General features: G+C 32.7%; 2 protein-coding genes across 2 annotated transcripts; one reads left to right on the top strand and one right to left on the bottom strand.

Annotated features, from left to right (window-relative positions):
* Window positions 1-25: 25 nt before the first annotated feature.
* Window positions 26-5,390, bottom strand: Eps-15 (Epidermal growth factor receptor pathway substrate clone 15). The gene is given in 11 exon segments (XM_070636018.1): window positions 26-628; window positions 681-882; window positions 2,129-2,341; window positions 2,488-2,690; window positions 2,750-3,134; window positions 3,323-3,580; window positions 3,636-3,785; window positions 3,840-4,409; window positions 4,494-4,928; window positions 5,025-5,159; window positions 5,240-5,390. Coding segments are annotated over 11 exon segments (3,024 nt in total). The 5' UTR covers window positions 5,267-5,390; the 3' UTR covers window positions 26-182.
* A 266-nt stretch (window positions 5,391-5,656) lies between these two features.
* Window positions 5,657-8,256, top strand: LOC139087118 (DDB1- and CUL4-associated factor 6-like). Its single transcript, XM_070635826.1, has 4 exons — window positions 5,657-6,041; window positions 6,211-7,544; window positions 7,611-7,823; window positions 7,902-8,256. Exons 1-4 carry the CDS (start codon window positions 5,945-5,947, stop codon window positions 8,064-8,066), a joined length of 1,809 nt encoding a protein of 602 aa, XP_070491927.1. The 5' UTR covers window positions 5,657-5,944; the 3' UTR covers window positions 8,067-8,256.
* The last annotated feature ends 10,119 nt before the right edge of the window (window positions 8,257-18,375 follow it).

Below are 18,375 nucleotides of genomic sequence, written 5' to 3'. Positions count from 1 at the left end.
CTAACTACCTAACAAATGAAACAATTTTCTTTCATATTTCAGCTGTATTTTTTATTTAGAAAAATATCAAGTACGAAGTTATATGAGATTTAAATGCACATAAGTTAACAACAAAGCTTACATACGTATAAATAGTAATTATGTAGATATATTGACATAAAAATAAAAAAATATATATTAACTTATTGATCTAACATGCTACGCTTTAAAACTTGTTCTAAATCTTTTTCGTAATTTTCTGAGTAGTCGGATGAAAACTTTGAGAGTTTGGTTGCTTTTGCATCGGAATCCTTTCCCTTTTTGGTCTTAGTTGTAGACTTAACTTCACCCCAAGCATCATCATTAAAACTATTATCAGATGTCGTATTATTATTGTTAAATGCATCAAAATTTGCAAAATTAGCCTCAAAGCCGAAAGCATTTGTTGGAGTTGAATTTTTCGATGTCCTTGTTTCACTTACAGATAGTCCAAAAGGATCAAACTTATCATTATTATTACTATTAGTAATCACTTTTTTATTGCTATTGTTATTGAAACTGTCAAAGTCTGGCAAATCTTGTTTTCCAAACATGTCCGTGTCAAAGCTATCTTTCTCGAAAAAGCTATCAAACTTATTTACAGCTGGAACTGAAAGTAATCAATTAGATACTTTGAATTCATAATAGTTTTGAGATCTTACCTGGCTCAGCAGCTTTAGGATTTCCATTTTGATCATTAAATGGATCTTCAATGAGGAATGGATCTTCGTACCGATAGTTCTTGAATGGATCTTCTTGAAAGTCTGATGCAGTCGTTGAACCTGCATCGTCAATCTTTTCACTTTTAATTTTTATATTTTCCATCGATGCCTTAAATGGCGTTTCACTTATAATTGGTGATGCCTATTTTGGGAAGAAAGTCATTGAGTAACCTTTGCAAAGCGTCTTCATATTAATTTATTCACAAACATCTGATGAATATTAGGATATTAGACTTAATTTATTGATTATTATTTATCTACATAAATACAAATAATTATTAACCGCATATTGATTATGATTCGATTAGTAATACTTTTAGTACGGATCGTTGGATATTTAACTGGTTCAAAATTTACACTTATGCGAAGGAATTAAACAAATCCTTTTTTAAGTATCTATGCCGATTTTAAACTGACAAATTTACACAATTTTTGAGCGATAAAATCATTACAACTGTCATTGATTTTTTAAACAGGTAAATCCAATTTTTTGACAATTTGCAGCTAACTTCATTTCATTTGAATTTAAAAATTTCAAAAACTGTTACTTTTTAAATTTTGATAAATCGTTAAAAATGTCTATCTGCAAATCATCTAAAAATTAGGTCTATGCATCTCACTCAGAGCTAATAGTGCTTCTCTAATCATAATGAAAGAAAAGTTACATGAATTTGTGAATAGAATGTAAGCGTATATTGATGAAATGTGATTAATATGGAGTAATTTCTTATAACTCTTTATATGTTTTTTTTTTGTCTCATTAGATTAAGCTATTTGTGATTTAAAGTTGCCAACACCAAGATAAGGTAAATCATAATTAGCATAAATATCAAATAAACCATGATATATAATGAGAAACTTAGTTGTAGTAACAATCAATAAAATACTCTCATAATAATCTTCATATTTTTTCTCGCTTTTTTTTTTCATTTTAAAATAAATTATTAATTAAACTATATTTGATAGTTAGTTATATTTCTCATCAACAAGTACAATAATCATTAGTAATGTTAATTATTCCTTAATTCCTTATTATAATCTCTGGTACATTGTCCATCATAGGGTTAGTTGAAAAGTTAGTTAATTTACTGAAAATATACCCAAAGAGAGAATCTCAATACAGTAACAAATCTCAAGATATTTTTAATAGATTTTTGTAAAAGCAACATTAATAAGGTAATAAATTAAACATAACATAATGTATCTAAAATTACTAACGGAACTTATACGATTTTGACATACTTAAATGATAATGAATTAGCAATGGAATCATAACAATAAATGGTCAATAAAAAATAATATGTGCACGTGAATGTGAATAAATTATACATAATGGAAATGTTAAGGAATAATGTTCATATGGGCTAGAAATAAAAATCGTTACTTACTTTCGTGTCAAAGTCGTCAAAATTAGCAAATCCAGAACCAAATCCATCATTCGATGCTTTCGGCAGTGCTGGACGTGGAGGCGCTGGTCTCGGAGGTGGCTTCTTAGCTTGCTTAGGCGGCAATGCTGGAGATGGTGATTCTGGAGCTTTTGATCCTTTTGGCGGTGCATGCAGCATAGCGAAAGGATCGCTGTCGAAATCGTCCTTAACAGTCTACGATTAATTAATTAATTAGATTAGTGTAAATTTTTGAATCATAAATTACAAATTAAATTTTTCTGTTAAAATTTTTGACACAAGTGAAGTTAGCTTCATTTTTTTAAAATTCAAATTTTTAGCGAAAATTAATCTTAGCCTACTTCTTTAGGAGCTGGTTCATTGCTAGTAAAAGGATCATTATGGGTAGGTTGTGATGTAAATGGATCATTCCATTTGTTGCCAAATGAATCATCATCACCAAATCCACTTGCTTTATTGTCAAAACTATCGTCAAACCCAGACGATGCAGCCATAGTCGTTGCTGGTTTGAATGGATCGTTGAAATTTGATTCATCTCCAAATGCTTGATACAGAAGGAATTATTAGATATGATATATTTATCAAGAATTAATATTATGTTACCATCTTTCGGCTTCTCAATTTCAGGTGATGTCAAAACTTTCTTAAAATCACGGAATTCTGGTTCAATACTTAAAGAATAATCGGAAACAACAACAGGATTATTTTCCTCAATGGCAACTTTACAAAGTGCTAATGCATCCTTCATTTGACGTTGAACTTCTTCCAATTGATTAAACATAGCACGAACTTGACTAATAGCTACATGAGTATCTTGCAACTGAACAGAGATTTTTTCCTTCTCCTTCAAATGCTGATCATACTCAGATTCTAGAGACTTTTCTTCTTCCTTCAACTTCTGTAATTCCAAACGTTTTGAATCCAACTCTGTTTCTTGTTCCTTGATAGTTTCCTCTTGCTTCTGACATTGTTCCTTAAGTCGATTGACCTAAAATAAGAAAACAAATGATGAACGTAAGTAAAATTGATATATTTATAAAGTCTTAAGCTTTTTAAGTAAAAAAAAAGGACAAAACGACATGATGTTGACATTCACAACAATATTCCTCTATCTTATTAACTGACAAGGACAAATAATTAGCTTGACATAAATTATTTTTTGTCCTTTTCACGAACCTTTCGTCTTGCAATCATCATAACTTCGTCGATTTGAACTTGCTTTAAAATCATATCAATGTCCGAAATATAGTCAACGGATATCAAAATTTCACAAGGATTAATGGAAATTATAAAGAAATGAAAATCAAGCAAATTAGCATGCAGACAATTGTTATTTTATCATACCTGAGCTTGTAAATCATCGAGACGCTTCTGGGCTTCTCCACGTTGAGTTTCCAATTGCTTTAAAGTCGCCACCAAAGTGTCTAATTCACTCTACAAAAAACAATTAATTTTAGTCAGTACTATTGTTGAATTTAAGTAGTCATACTTGTAAACTGCGCATTTCTCCAGTTTTGATTCTAATGTCTGCTTCCTTTTGAGCAACTTCAGCTTCGATGGCATGACGCTCTTTCGTTAGTTCCTCAATTTCTTTTGAAATCATTTCCAACTCGGGATTCGTAAAAATGGGTTTTGGAGGCTAAAATAATAGACTTAATTAGATAAGAGAAGCAAAACTATAATAATAACTTACCTGAGCAGGAGCAGCGTTAGGTCGCATGCTTGGTGGAATCATTTCAGGAGCTAAAATTTGTGGTGGATCAATTCCCTTCTTCTTGCGATCAATCAACCACATAGCGAGAGCAAATTGTTCATTATTTAACTTTCCGGTTTGATGAGTATCGCACAAAGCCCAAATATGAGCGAGGAGATTTTGAGGAAGGCCTGACTTTAAGAAGATGTCTTTAATTTCCATTCCTGATACTAGACCATCTTTATCCAAATCACTCTTTTCAAATACTTCTTGATATTTTAATTTTTCAATAGTTGTCAAAATCCAATCACCATGAATTGTAACAGATGCATTATTTGGTGCTGCTGGAATAAGCGGAACTGCTGGAATGGATGGTGGTGGAATATTTGCTGGAGGAGGCCTTGATGGCGGAATAACAGGCGCGACAGGAACAATGTCTGTTGGAAAATTAGCAACAAATTCTCCACCACCGAAATCATCAACTGGCTGTGGTTTTGGTTTTCTTAATTCTTTTGGTAACGATGAAGGAATCGCTCTACTATCGAGTGCTTTGTAAACAAGATGCATTGCCTATAAAATAAATGAGTGAATATTTATCATCTTTACTCTAATAACATTTATCAATAGCTTATTGATTACGACATAAGTACATACCACAATAAATTCATGTTCATCAAGACTTCCATCCTTATCTTGATCAGCTAATTCCCAAATTGTACTAAGCGTATCAATTTGTAGTTTTGAATTCATCAAAACCCCTTTTACTTTATTTCCCGGTAAAATGCCATTTTCAGGCTGAAGTGATATAAATAATTGCTGATATTTAGCTCTTTCTTCAGGTTTGACTGTCCAATCAGTATTTGCAATTGGAGGCGTTTGACGAAGATGTGGTGGAACATTTGTCATTTTTGGAACAGGCGGAGGCTTCATTTTTGGTACATCTCCACATCTTGGTGCATTTGTTTCCAAAAGAAGATTTTTAACATTAATTTGCTCGCCAGCTTGAGCTAATGATACTAATTTTAAGGACACGAACAATGATGTTTTGTCAAAATATCCCCTTGCATTTGGATCAGAAAGATCCCACACCTTAAAATTTCCAGAAAAAAACAGTTATATCATTGTTTAGCTAGTTGCATGATAAGAGTGCGTATATGAATAATGTTCCAGTTAAAAAAAACTTACTCTTGATAACACAACATCCGAAAGACCAGATTTCTTTAGAAAGCCAGCAGCTTCTAGGGCACCTATTTGATTAGTGCTTTTTGGATCAAGAGCTCTATAATATGCTTCATAAATGTCAATGTGTTTGCCAGCAATCTATGAATGAAAATTTTAGAAAATCGATTTTTGTGCAACTCAAGAAAAAATTATCGATTTCTGTTAAAACTCAATTTTACCTGCTTTATATCCGGAAAATTAGCCATCCTTCATAAGATGGTAATAATTTAACTATCTATGACACTGTAATACTGTATTAATATCAATATTTCCTTCTATTTTAATGAAAATTCGATAAAAATTGAAAATATTTAAATTTCTATGAAAATCGACTAGCCCTTTAGAAATTTTTTGCAATTTTTTAATTCAAATTTTTCAAAGACGTTATGATTATCGTTTAATTAATTTTATTTAAGACTTCATTATCAATTAACTTAGCTGTAATTAAATTTTGAAATTCTCCAAAATAATATCAATAGGAATAAATTAAGTTATGGAAGTAAAATAAAAAATCTGAAGCTTTAAAAGGAATAAAGGAAAATTAAAGTTAAGCCGAAGTCTTATCACTAAGTAAACAAGTTAAACACATCCATTGTACAATCTCTATACAAAGTTCATCGGAAGTTAATGTAATTAAACGAATTTATCAAATCCATTTAGGTAGTTACAAGATAATTTTGAAAATTTGATAGACAGTCGGACAAAATCGGCCAAAATAAACTAAGAAAAAATATTGCACAAAACAAGCTCAGCTAGAAGTGTAAAAATGAAAATGAAATAAAATTATTTTTCTCAGCTAAATAAAGGAAAAATGAGGAAATTTAATTAGTGAAAATATTTGCCTATATTTGTTCTTCGTGGAAGTGCATAAGTGATAATAAATTATGAAGCATAATAGTCATAAAAACCTATTTCGTGAAGTTTTAAATAGAGAAAATTATGGATATGAAAATTTTAGGAAGATACAGAAATCGTCAAAAAGTAAGTATTTTTCATTATCACACAATCAAGTAATTAGAAGATAAAATTAGTCGCTTGCAAATCGCATTCATGACCGATTTGATCTATTTGCGTATCAAGGCAAACGATGATAGATAAAAGATTATGAAACGTCTCAAAAGAAAGAAAAAAATATTAATACTTTTTTCAGATTCATTAGTGCTGACTCAATCGTTGAAGTTGGAAAAAACTCTTGATATTCATAAAGGCTGTGTTAATTCAATATGTTGGAATCATAATGGAACAAAAATATTAAGTGGAAGTGATGATCAAAAACTTGTTTTAACTGACCCATTCTCCTCGAAAGTCCTAATTAAGTACACTACTTTTCATAGAAACAACATTTTCTCAGCTAAATTTTTACCTCAAAGTGACACTCGTATTGTTTCATGCTCTGGTTCAGGATCAGTCTTGTACAATGACTTGAATGATATAAATTTTACAAAAGAATCAGAAACTTCGGACACATTAGTTGGTGGAAATTATAGAGCATCAAATCAAGATGCAAATTATTTCAACTGCCATTCGGGAACATGCTATGAAGTCATGACAATACCAAGTGAATTCAACAGCTTTTTAAGTTGTGGTGAAGATGGATCCGTACGATATTTTGATATGCGTCTTGTGTCTAAATGTCATAAACAATTCTGTCGTGAAAATATCCTTATCTTGACACAAGCAAGTGTCACAGCTATGAGCTGTTCGCCTATATCTCACAATTATTTAAGTATTGGATGTTCTGATAGCTTAATTCGTGTTTTTGATCGACGATTCTTGAAACTAGTCGAATTTCCTACAGTAACAGAAGGTACACCGCCATCGCTTAGTTCTTTGAGCAATCAAATGCAAACTGACCCTGTTAAAGTCTACAAGATACCAAATGAACAGAAAAGAACTTATAGAATTACATCAGTTAATTATAGTAAAGATGAAAAGGAATTGTTAGTAAGTTACAGTTCTGAATATTTATATCTCTTCGATATGACACGAGATGGTGTAGCAAAGGAATTATTACCAACAAATACACGACGACGAAGATGTCGAGAATCACCTAGAATTCTTCGAAAATTACGATTAAGAGGTGATTGGAGTGATACAGGTCCTGACTCATTACCAAGTAGTGAAGCAAGTGGTCAATCACGGCCTCAATTAAATTCAAGTATTATGAATCGTATGACTGGCCTTTTATCTCGTATGCTTAATGACAATTCATCGAGAAATCAACGAAATCGTAGCGGTGTTGCCGAAGGTATTTCAATGTTACTTGCAAATGATCATGATAATGAAATAGAAGGTGGATCAAGCAATTCAAATAATGATGCAGCAATAGGATCAAATCCAGATGATTCTTCAAGCAGTTCTAGTTACAGTAGTGAAGATGAATCAATTGCTGTAGATAAATTTAATTATGTTAAACAGAAATTTGTTGGACATCGGAATGCACGTACAATGATAAAGGAAGCAAACTTTTGGGGCGATGACTATGTATGTATGAAATTTTCTTAATAATTCTATAGAAAGTAAAAAACAAGTTCTGATGTGTATTCATAGATACTATCGGGATCTGATTGTGGTCATATATTCATTTGGGATCGAAAGAGTGCAGAGCTCATTAATTTACTACGTGCTGACAACCATGTAGTTAATTGTATTCAACCACATCCATACTTGCCAATATTAGCATCCTCTGGAATTGATCATAATATAAAGATATGGGCCCCGTACGGTGATGACACAGAATTTGATGATAAACAAGCTCGTGATGTAAGTTACAATGATGTAGTTTGGATATAGAGCTATTACCCAATTTATTTTCTTTTTTGTCATTTTCCCTTTATGTAGATTATGAGAAGAAATAAATTAATGCTAGAAGAAACCCGAGATACAATTACAGTTCCTGCATCCTTTATGATCAGAATGCTTGCTTGCCTTCATTCATATAATCGCAATAATAACCAAAATCCGGATAACAATAATGAAAATGAGGACACCAGCAGTTCCTCCTAATTGTCAATTTAAATGTGTGTGAAGATTTAAAATGTTTGAAATCGATCCGTTGGGTTGATGGATTTATTGTTGCTATGTTTGTTGTTGTAAAAAAAAAAATGTGTGCAAATTTCAGAGAAAAAAGGAAAATTATAACAATAAAAAAAGAAAATATATATTACTATTATAATGGTGACTACAGAAAAGAAAACCTTGTGTATTTTCCTCATTAATTGTAGTAAACTATTTCAGCATTTCCTCAAACATGACAGATAATTGTCGCATTTTTCAAACAGGTAGTGTATTCAATTTAATTGCTACAAAACATTCTTCGTCGCTGTTCATAAGTGACCTCCTCAATAATTGAGAATTTTTGATATCCCTAAGACACATTGTCACTAAATTTAATTTAACTAATTAGTAATTACTGTGTCAAATTATCTTTTGAAATTGTTGTTGGATGTAAATGTAATTAAGAATTCCTTACGGATTTTATTTGGTTACTATGATGTTTATTCTTTGAAGTTCAAAAACAGACTGAACTTTTGAATGAAAACGGGGTTTTAAACTATACAATTAATAACATGCAAATCTTAAATGAACGATATAACACTATGAAACCTGAATTTTGATATTTTTAAATAATCTCATCAAAGAAATCCTTGTGAAAATTTGACCATTTAAGCTGAACTATTATCCAGTTATAAAAAAATAATTGTGTCCATATAATAATTCAACCGTTCTCAAGGTATTCCGGTAATTATCATAATAGCTTTAAAATGATAATTATTGTCAATTTAAGACCTTTAATCATTCACCAATCCTTAAAATAGAAAGTAGAGTCCAGACAATTAACAATTCTTGATGTCAATCATTTCATATTTGAAGGAAATATAACTTTTGTCAAGTTTAGTGTTTCTTAACACCTCAGTGATAAAAGTTGTAAAATGGACGTCTTTAAATTTCAATTAAAATTGATTAAATATTGTGGAATCACAAGAACTCCACGATCAAAGCCTATGAAATACATGTTTCAGTTCCTAAGAGGATGGAATATTTTAGTAACTTTTAACTGCGTTTTTTCTTCAGTTGTGTTCTTATTTACATCAAAAGATATTTTGAGTATGGCTGAAAGCTTACCACTACCAGCCACAGCATTGATCATTATTGTTAAATACATTATTTTCGCACTAAATACTGACGAGTTATTTAATATAATGGACGAAATAAATGAGCTTAATATAGAATGTAAGTATATCATAAATTATAATGCATAAAACTAATGATTAATTTTCTAATTTCATAGACGATGATCTACCAAATGCAAGAGAATTGCTATGCAAAGCTCAATTCCAATATATCAGAATATCCCTACCATTAGGGATGGGATGCATATTTACAGCAATTATTTTCATCATGAAGTCTTTTTTAAGCTACCACTTTTATGGCAGTGAATATTCCTATGAACTTCCCTTCATGACTGCATATTTATATGATCCAACAAAATCTCCTTTTTATGAAATAACATACATCATTCAAACATACGAAGTCATTTTTGTTGCAACTTTTGTTGTGAGTTCTTAAGTTCAATTCTGATCTGAACTATTGCTTAATTGCTTAATTCGAATCATTTATAGGCTGCCATGGGGTCAATATTCAGCTGCTATTGCCTCCACATTGCTGCACATTTTGAAATTCTCAAAGGAGCTATCAATGCATTGGAACTTGAAGATTTTGTGGAATACCATCTGAAGATAATCAACATTACTGAAAGATTGAATTCACTTTATGCTATAATAATATTTACAGAATATTTTGTAATTGGAACTTTGACTATTGTTACAGGATTACAGTTATTTAATTATGTCGAAGATTTTGGTTTGGTCGTACGATTAATTAGTCATGCCTTTACTGGCTTAGTTGATGCGGCAATTTACTCATACGGAAGTCAGAAAATATTGGATTCATCTTTAGCTGTTTGTGATAATGCTTATGTGATTGATAAACGTTATGTTATTATTCTGATGATTGCACAGAAGAGATTGAGATTTACTGCTGGATTTTTTGAGGCATCCTTTCATACATATTCAATAATGTTGAGAAGAATATTGTCGTCCATTACCTTGGTGAATTCATTCATTTAGTAAAATCCCATGGCTCACATAGATCGTACTTGACATTGTCATACGGCAAACCTATGTACCGCACATGGGACGATTTTAGAGTCTGTTGGTATGTTAACATCCCAAACCGTAAAGCATAGAAAATAAGTAAGGTGTAAAAATACACAGACACATAATGAAAACTATTTAAACATATAAAATAATAAATAGGAACCTTGAAAATTCACAAAGAGAAATGATCATCACACAACATGTGGATTAGATTCAAAATAATAAATTCCTTTACCTCCTATAGAAAAAAGAGAGAGAAATTTCACGTTCACGAGGGGAAATGTGAATAATGATACATAAGCAGCTTTTTCCCCTATAAAGAGAGTATCGTAGACTAAACATAAAGAGAGAGTTACATTGAGAGAAGTAAAAATTGAGAGCAGGCATGACTTGGGTGGTTGGAAAAGTGGGTGGTAAATAGAATAGAGAGGATTATGTACTCAAAGAAAACAAAATTGCCGTGTCAACAAAAAAAAAGTTATCATTGAAATTTTTCTCATTGGCATTACTCCAAAATCCATAAATTCATGATTTGGGAAGTTCTTAATTATTTATAAAGATGCTAAATAGAATTTAAATTCTCTCCTTATAAAGGCCAATTCCTTTTTCTTGAAATAGCCTCATCCGGATTCTATTTATCGCATAGAATATAAAAAGTAGCATTATGACACAACTTAAACCTCATAAAAAATAAAGAGTTGGAAGCAAATCTGAGGCAGGCCAAACAATTTATGATCCATTTTTATAACGCTTTTATCAGCTTATTTCCAACAATTTTCTTTTTTTATTTTCACAATAAAATTTAATGTCTGAAAAAAGAGTATCCTTCCACTGTTGATTATTTGATTATTATTTATGAGATTTGTTGAAGAACCTCGACTTAAATCCCACACAAGTTCCAGTTTTTTACTGTTTGAAGTTTATTGATCCTCTAAAGTCCTTCCTAAAAAAATTATATTGACTTGTCTGTGATAAAGGACATAAAGTAAAGTTAATCAATTTCATGGAAAGTCATGATACAGAAAATGAACATTACTTACGTAAATAAAGTTTAAAGCAACGAAATGATTCACATTATCATTTTTATTTTGTCTGGAGCGTTTGATAAGCCAACAAAGCATAAAGTTAATAGCTCAAAGGAAAAATAAATTTCCTTTACGAATAAGCGGATGCAACGAAGAATAACAAGAATAATGGGACGTATGAAAGGCAAGGAAATGAAGAGAGAGAAAAAAAGCATTGCAAATAACAACAAATAAATTCAACGTAATAAAAAAGCACATAAATTATTTATCACAAATCGATTTTCCTTACCACAAATTTATATTTTCTTGATAATATATTATTAAACATATGTGGTATTATGTAGAGAGAAACAGAGCATCATTTGTGCATTGATAGTTATAATACAATAATTTTAGTGCTGCATTTTTAAAGCGATCAAAACCACAAGTTATGTTCTTTTACTTTTTGTCATTTCCTCTTTATTATGTTGCGATCATTATTTTATTCATTTTATTCTGTGTATCTGGTTCTGCTTATATATTCCATTAGTGGTTGGTTTTTTTAAAGCGATGGTATTCTGTGGTTGCTTTGGAATTAATTGTAAATGGTGTAACTTAATGATTACAGACTCATTTAATCAATGAATCAATAATCTAACGATCATATTAGATTTGAATAATATTTAATATACATAGCTGAATATCCCTTTTCATACAAAAGTTCAGTCTGTTTTTGAGCTCCGAAGAATAAACAACATTGCGAATAATTAAATCAATTTGGAAGTTCCTTAATTATATTTATTAGGTGTGCACACAATACCTTTACATTATATACTTACAATAGCTTACATCTGCACAGTTACTCTTCACAACAGCATGAACCAAGTTATGTCATAAAAAAAACACAAATTCTACAAGACAAGTACATTCAATATATGTTACAGTCAATCAAAAAGTTGCAGCATATAAAATTACAGTATATTTAAAGTTGTAATGATCAAATTAAATAGACAAGAAAATCATCAGTTTCAAGACAATTTTCTAGCCATAATCACGAGTATGAACCACAAAAATCAATAAGAACTTTCAATGTTCCAGCCCGTTCCAATGTTCTTAAATTAAGAGGCAAATGTAATTATGCTTGTTCGCATTAAAATATTATTTTCTCAAATAGAATTTTCATTTCATTTGAAACAAATAAAAAATTTATGTTGAGCATTATAAGGAATTATGGTAGGAAAGAGAGACGACGTGTATATGTGCGATTTATTCGAACGAGCACATAAAAAAAAGATAGGAGGAAGATATTAAATTAATTTTATAAAAACATGCCTTTTCACCATTTTCCACACAATTTAAATTCAATTTTCAAATTACTTTCGCGTGGTGCCGCGCGTCTTTTTCCTTCCTATTTTTCTCGCTTTTCAATGTGATTCTTTCCTTATTGTATATTGCGGGGAGCAATTCATGCAGTCTGACTTGCGAATTGTGACACAATGTCATACACCTACATTCATCTAGAATGGTATATATGTTCTGCTCTATTATATGCGAAAAAGTGTAAAATTGAATTAGAAAAGATGTGTGGTATACGTGATATCATTAACAATTTCATCCCTTTCATTTTTATGCTGCACATTATATATCGTGATTGAAATAATAAAGCAAAAGAGTGAAAATGATTTTATCACTTACTTTTTACACGTATGTATAATATCATATTCATTTGCATTTATGCTTAATTTAATATAAATTGAATGATTTCTATTGCTGCTATAAAGTCTGTGCATTAATATACATATTCACCTATGTTGCAGACATAAAAGCAATTTGTCTAAATGAACATTTTCCTTCTGCTTTAATTTGCAATAAAGAATGATTAACAAATAAACAAAATCTCTTTTTATAGCCACACGATACACGTGGCTTGATTTAAAATCACTTCAGTGGATGCAATTCTAATGTCTGTAATTAAAAATGCAACCTTACTTTCGTATAATTGTAAACATCGTGCGAATGCTTAAATCTACATCCTGACAATAAAGAGTGATACAGATTTTCACTTCGATGAACTTATTCGTAGTTATTATTAATTTTGCAATGGTAGGTTAGATTTCATATTCCATTCCACTACAACAACACCTAGTTCAAAGTCATTTACAAATTGTATCAAATATTTTTAACGGCTTCGTTGGTGGTAAAAGCTGATTTTTACTCAAAAGTGGAGGCGATGGGTAATGTTAAGACTTAATATAGGTATTTTGTGCTCTTTTGGATAATAGGCGATAAAAATTAAGTCTTCTTTTTGAAGGCCGAGGATAGAAATATTGTTAAAATGCTGATTAGAATCTCAATATAAGTTGCAGCGAGTTAATTGTTTATAAAACACCTTTACAGTTTTTTCTATGACAAGTCATATGTCATTGAAAACAGTTTCGTAATAGTAAATCAAAACCACAATGTTTATTCTCCGAAATTCGAGTGCAGATTAAATTTTTGTAAGAAAAAGGGTATTCAACTATGCTTAATAAATATAATTTAAATTTCAATTGAATGTTATGATAAATAATGCTTACGCTCAACGTAGAGAAGTTTGAGTTTCTCCTTACTAGATTTATCTTTCATACGTTCTCCTGTTATTCTCTGTATGTTATTGAAAAAGACTATTGAATTTCCAATTTATCATATTCACACCAAATTTTCAATTTGGGTGAATATATTGCTTTTGGTATTTTGAAATTTCAGTTTTTTTAATTTCCTGCATCAGGCTTACAGAATTGACAAATATTTCCAATGGTGGAAAGTCTGTGCCTGAAAATACCAATCCAACAGTGAAAACCGCATCTGGATTGGTGCTTCCTGTGCCGAGAAATCGCAAAAAAACACTTTCTGTTATTTAGTTAGTTAGTTAGTTAGTTAGTTAGTTAGTTAGTTAATCAGCACGATATCTCTCTTCAAACTCAATACTAAGACTTCGGGTTTTTTGCTTCTGGTAGGGAATGGGTATGGCAAGAACTGTATTGTTTTTGGAGCCATAAGATGCTTCCATTGAGGCACAAGATGTAAAAAACTGTCTTTTTTTGGTCCAAATTATAGTCGATTATTGCAAAATACATTTTTGTAAACAAAAAAAAATAATAAATTGAACTGAATCTTATTGGATCTCATTTTAATGGTCTAGAAGTTGTATGGATCCTACTGGATCTCATTTTAATGGTCTGGAAGTGAACTGGATCCTACTGGATCTTGTTTTTATGTATCTGGAAGTTGTATGGATCCTACTGGATCTCATTTCAATGGTCTGGAAGTGAACTGGATCCTACTGGATCTTGTTTTTATGTATCTGGAAGTTGTATGGATCCTACTGAATCTCATTTTAATGGTCTGGAAGTGAACTGGATCCTACTGGATCTTGTTTTTATGTATCTGGAAGTTGTATGGATCCTACTGGATCTCATTTCAATGGTCTGGAAGTGAACTGGATCCTACTGGATCTTGTTTTTATGTATCTGGAAGCTGTATGGATCCTACTGGATCTCATTTTAATGGTCTGGAAGTGAACTGGATCCTACTGGATCTTGTTTTTATGTATCTGGAAGCTGTATGGATCCTACTGGATCTCATTTCAATGGTCTGGAAGTGAACTGGATCCTACTGGATCTTGCTTTTATGTATCTGGAAGTTGTATGGATCCTACTGGATCTCATTTTAATGGTCTGGAAGTGAACTGGATCCTACTGGATCTTTTTTTTATGTATCTGGAAGTTGTATGAATCCTACTGGATCTCATTTTAATGGTCTGGAAGTGAACTGGATCCTACTGGATCTTGTTTTTATGTATCTGGAAGTTGTATGGATCCTACTGGATCTCATTTTAATGGTCTGGAAGTGAACTGGATCCTATTGGATCTTGTTTTTATGTATCTGGAAGCTGTATGGATCCTGCTGGATCTCATTTTAATGGTCTGGAAGTGAACTGGATCCTACTGGATCTTTTTTTATGTATCTGGAAGTTGTATGAATCCTACTGGATCTCATTTTAATGGTCTGGAAGTGAACTGGATCCTACTGGATCTTGTTTTTATGTATCTGGAAGTTGTATGGATCCTACTGGATCTCATTTTAATGGTCTGGAAGTGAACTGGATCCTACTGGATCTTGTTTTTATGTATCTGGAAGCTGTATGGATCCTGCTGGATCTCATTTTAATGGTCTGGAAGTGAACTGGATCCTACTGGATCTTGTTTTTATGTATCTGGAAGTTGTATGAATCCTACTGGATCTCATTTTAATGGTCTGGAAGTGAACTGGATCCTACTGGATCTTGTTTTTATGTATCTGGAAGTTGTATGGATCCTACTGGATCTCATTTTAATGGTCTGGAAGTCAACTGGATCCTAATGGATCTTGTATTTATGTATCTGGAAGTTGTATGGATCCTACTGGATCTTATTTTAATGGTCTAGAAGTGAACTGGATCCTACTGGATCCTACTGGATCTCATTTCAATGGTCTGGAAGTGAACTGGATCCTACTGGATCTTGTTGATGTATCTGGAAGTTGTATGGATCCTACTGGATCTCATTTTAATGGTCTGGAAGTGAACTGGATCCTACTGGATCTTGTTTTTATGTATCTGGAAGTTGTATGGATCCTACTGGATCTCATTTTAATGGTCTGGAAGTGAACTGGATCCTACTGGATCTTGTTTTTATGTATCTAGAAGTTGTATGGATCCTACTGGATCTCATTTTAATGGTCTGGAAGTGAACTGGATCCTACTGGATCTTGTTTTTATGGGTTTGGAAGTTGTATGGATCCTACTGGATCTCATTTTAATGGTCTGGAAGTGAACTGGATCCTACTGGATCTTATTTTTATGGGTCTGGAAGTTATATGGATCCTACTGGATCTCATTTTGATAGCCTGGAAGTGAACTAGACCTTACTGGATCTTATTTTTATGGGTCTAGAAGTTGTATGGATCTTGATTTTATGTGTCTGGAAGTTATAAGGATCCTACTAGACTATAAGGTTTAGTGATTTATAAAAGGACTGTAATCTACCCAAGTCGGGCGAGCGAAGCTCAGCCCGGCTCGTATAGTGATCTATAAAGGTACTGTAATCTACCCAAGTCGGGCGAGCGAAGCTCAGCCCGGCTCGTATAGTGATCTATAAAAGTACTGTAATCTACTCAAGTCGGGCGAGCGAAGCTCAGCCCGGCTCGTATAGTGATCTATAAAAGTACTGTAATCTACCCAAGTCGGGCGAGCGAAGCTCAGCCCGGCTCGTATAGTGATCTATAAATGTACTGCAATCTACCCAAGTCGGGCGAGCGAAGCTCAGCCCGGCTCGTATAGTGATCTATAAAAGTACTGTAATCTACCCAAGTCGGGCGAGCGAAGCTCAGCCCGGCTCGTATAGTGATCTATAAAAGTACTGTAATCTACCCAAGTCGGGCGAGCGAAGCTCAGCCCGGCTCGTATAGTGATCTATAAATGTACTGCAATCTACCCAAGTCGGGCGAGCGAAGCTCAGCCCGGCTCGTATAGTGATCTATAAAAGTACTGTAATCTACCCAAGTCGGGCGAGCGAAGCTCAGCCCGGCTCGTATAGTGATCTATAAAGGTACTGTAATCTACCCAAGTCGGGCGAGCGAAGCTCAGCCCGGCTCGTATAGTGATCTATAAAGGTACTGTAATCTACCCAAGTCGGGCGAGCGAAGCTCAGCCCGGCTCGTATAGTGATCTATAAAAGTACTGTAATCTACTCAAGTCGGGCGAGCGAAGCTCAGCCCGGCTCGTATAGTGATCTATAAAAGTACTGAACTGCCCAAGTCGGGCGAGCGAAGCTCGAACTTAATTAGTTCGGACGCAGTCCGGACTTGGTTGAGAGAAGCTCACAAATTTTTGCGACCTGAACGGAGCGAAGCGAGTGAAGGCGTGAAAATTTTCCCAAGCATTAGAAACTGCATATCTATGAAAATATGTTGCCGTGCGTAGATAGACGGTTCGAGCGAAGCTCGAACATTAATTGTTCGAACGCAGTTCGGACTTGGTTGAGCGAAGCTCACAAATTTTTGCGACCTGAACGGAGCGAAGCGAGTGAAGGCGTGAAAATTTTCCCATGCATTAGAAACTGCATATCTATGAAAATATGTTGCCGTGAGTAGTTAGACGGTTCGAGCGAAGCTCGAACATTAACTGTTCGAACGCAGTTCGGACTTGGTTGAGCGGAGCTCACAAATTTTTGCGACCTGAACGGAGCGAAGCGAGTGAAGGCGTGAAAATTTTCCCAAGCACTAGAAACTGCATATCTATGAATATATGTTACCGTGAGTAGAGAAATGGTTCGGACGCAGTTCATTCATTTAAATAATTTTAGTTACTCTATAAGTAATAATTATTTATCACATTTATTTCATAAATCAATTATTTTGTTCAAGTTGTGTTTTTAATTCTTGCACAGATACAGTTTTCTGATCTACGTATGGTGTGAATATTCCCATGAAGCGTGATCCGCTTCATTACTAGTTATTTTAAAAAAAGATTCATCTACACATGAATTATATCTGATCATCAACTGTTAGAGATAACACAACATAATTCATTTACTCCATTTATTTTCCGTTTCCATTATCTTTTATAGAAAGCATTGCCTCTGGTCTGCATTGTCTTTTTTTTTGCATTCACAGAAAAATCACAAAAGTACTTGACTTGACTCTTTACACTTCATGACAAAAAACTTTTTTTGAGGGTGAAAGAAAGGGAGATGAAAGAAAAAGATTCAATTTTATATATGCATATATACATGAATGAATGAAAGAAAAGGATATGCTTCTGTGATATTTTAAAAAATAGAATTTTCTCATATCTCATACACTATTGTACTCATGTGAGACTCTACACTTTAATTTAAAAAGTGTCACTGAACAAGGAAAAATGGATTGTTCAAAAAAATATCCTTTCCTATGTCTTTTCGTAACTGACTTTTAAAATTAATATGTAGAATATATAGACTGAATATAGCCGATAGTCAATTTGTAGGAAAAAAGGCGGAAAAGTGGAAAAATTTTCATCCCTCTCGAAAAAATGTTCCTTCCTTTTATCGTCAACGTGATTCCTTTATTTACCCTATTTTCATTTCGATGCGG

Source organism: Chironomus tepperi, unplaced genomic scaffold (genome assembly GCF_022539635.2).
Source record: "Chironomus tepperi strain 1889 unplaced genomic scaffold, CSIRO-AGI_Ctep_v1 contig_100, whole genome shotgun sequence".
In the NCBI taxonomy this organism is placed as follows: domain Eukaryota; kingdom Metazoa; phylum Arthropoda; class Insecta; order Diptera; family Chironomidae; genus Chironomus; species Chironomus tepperi.
The sequence above is the reverse complement of the archived record's forward strand: the minus strand, read 5'-3'. Positions and strand labels throughout refer to the sequence as shown.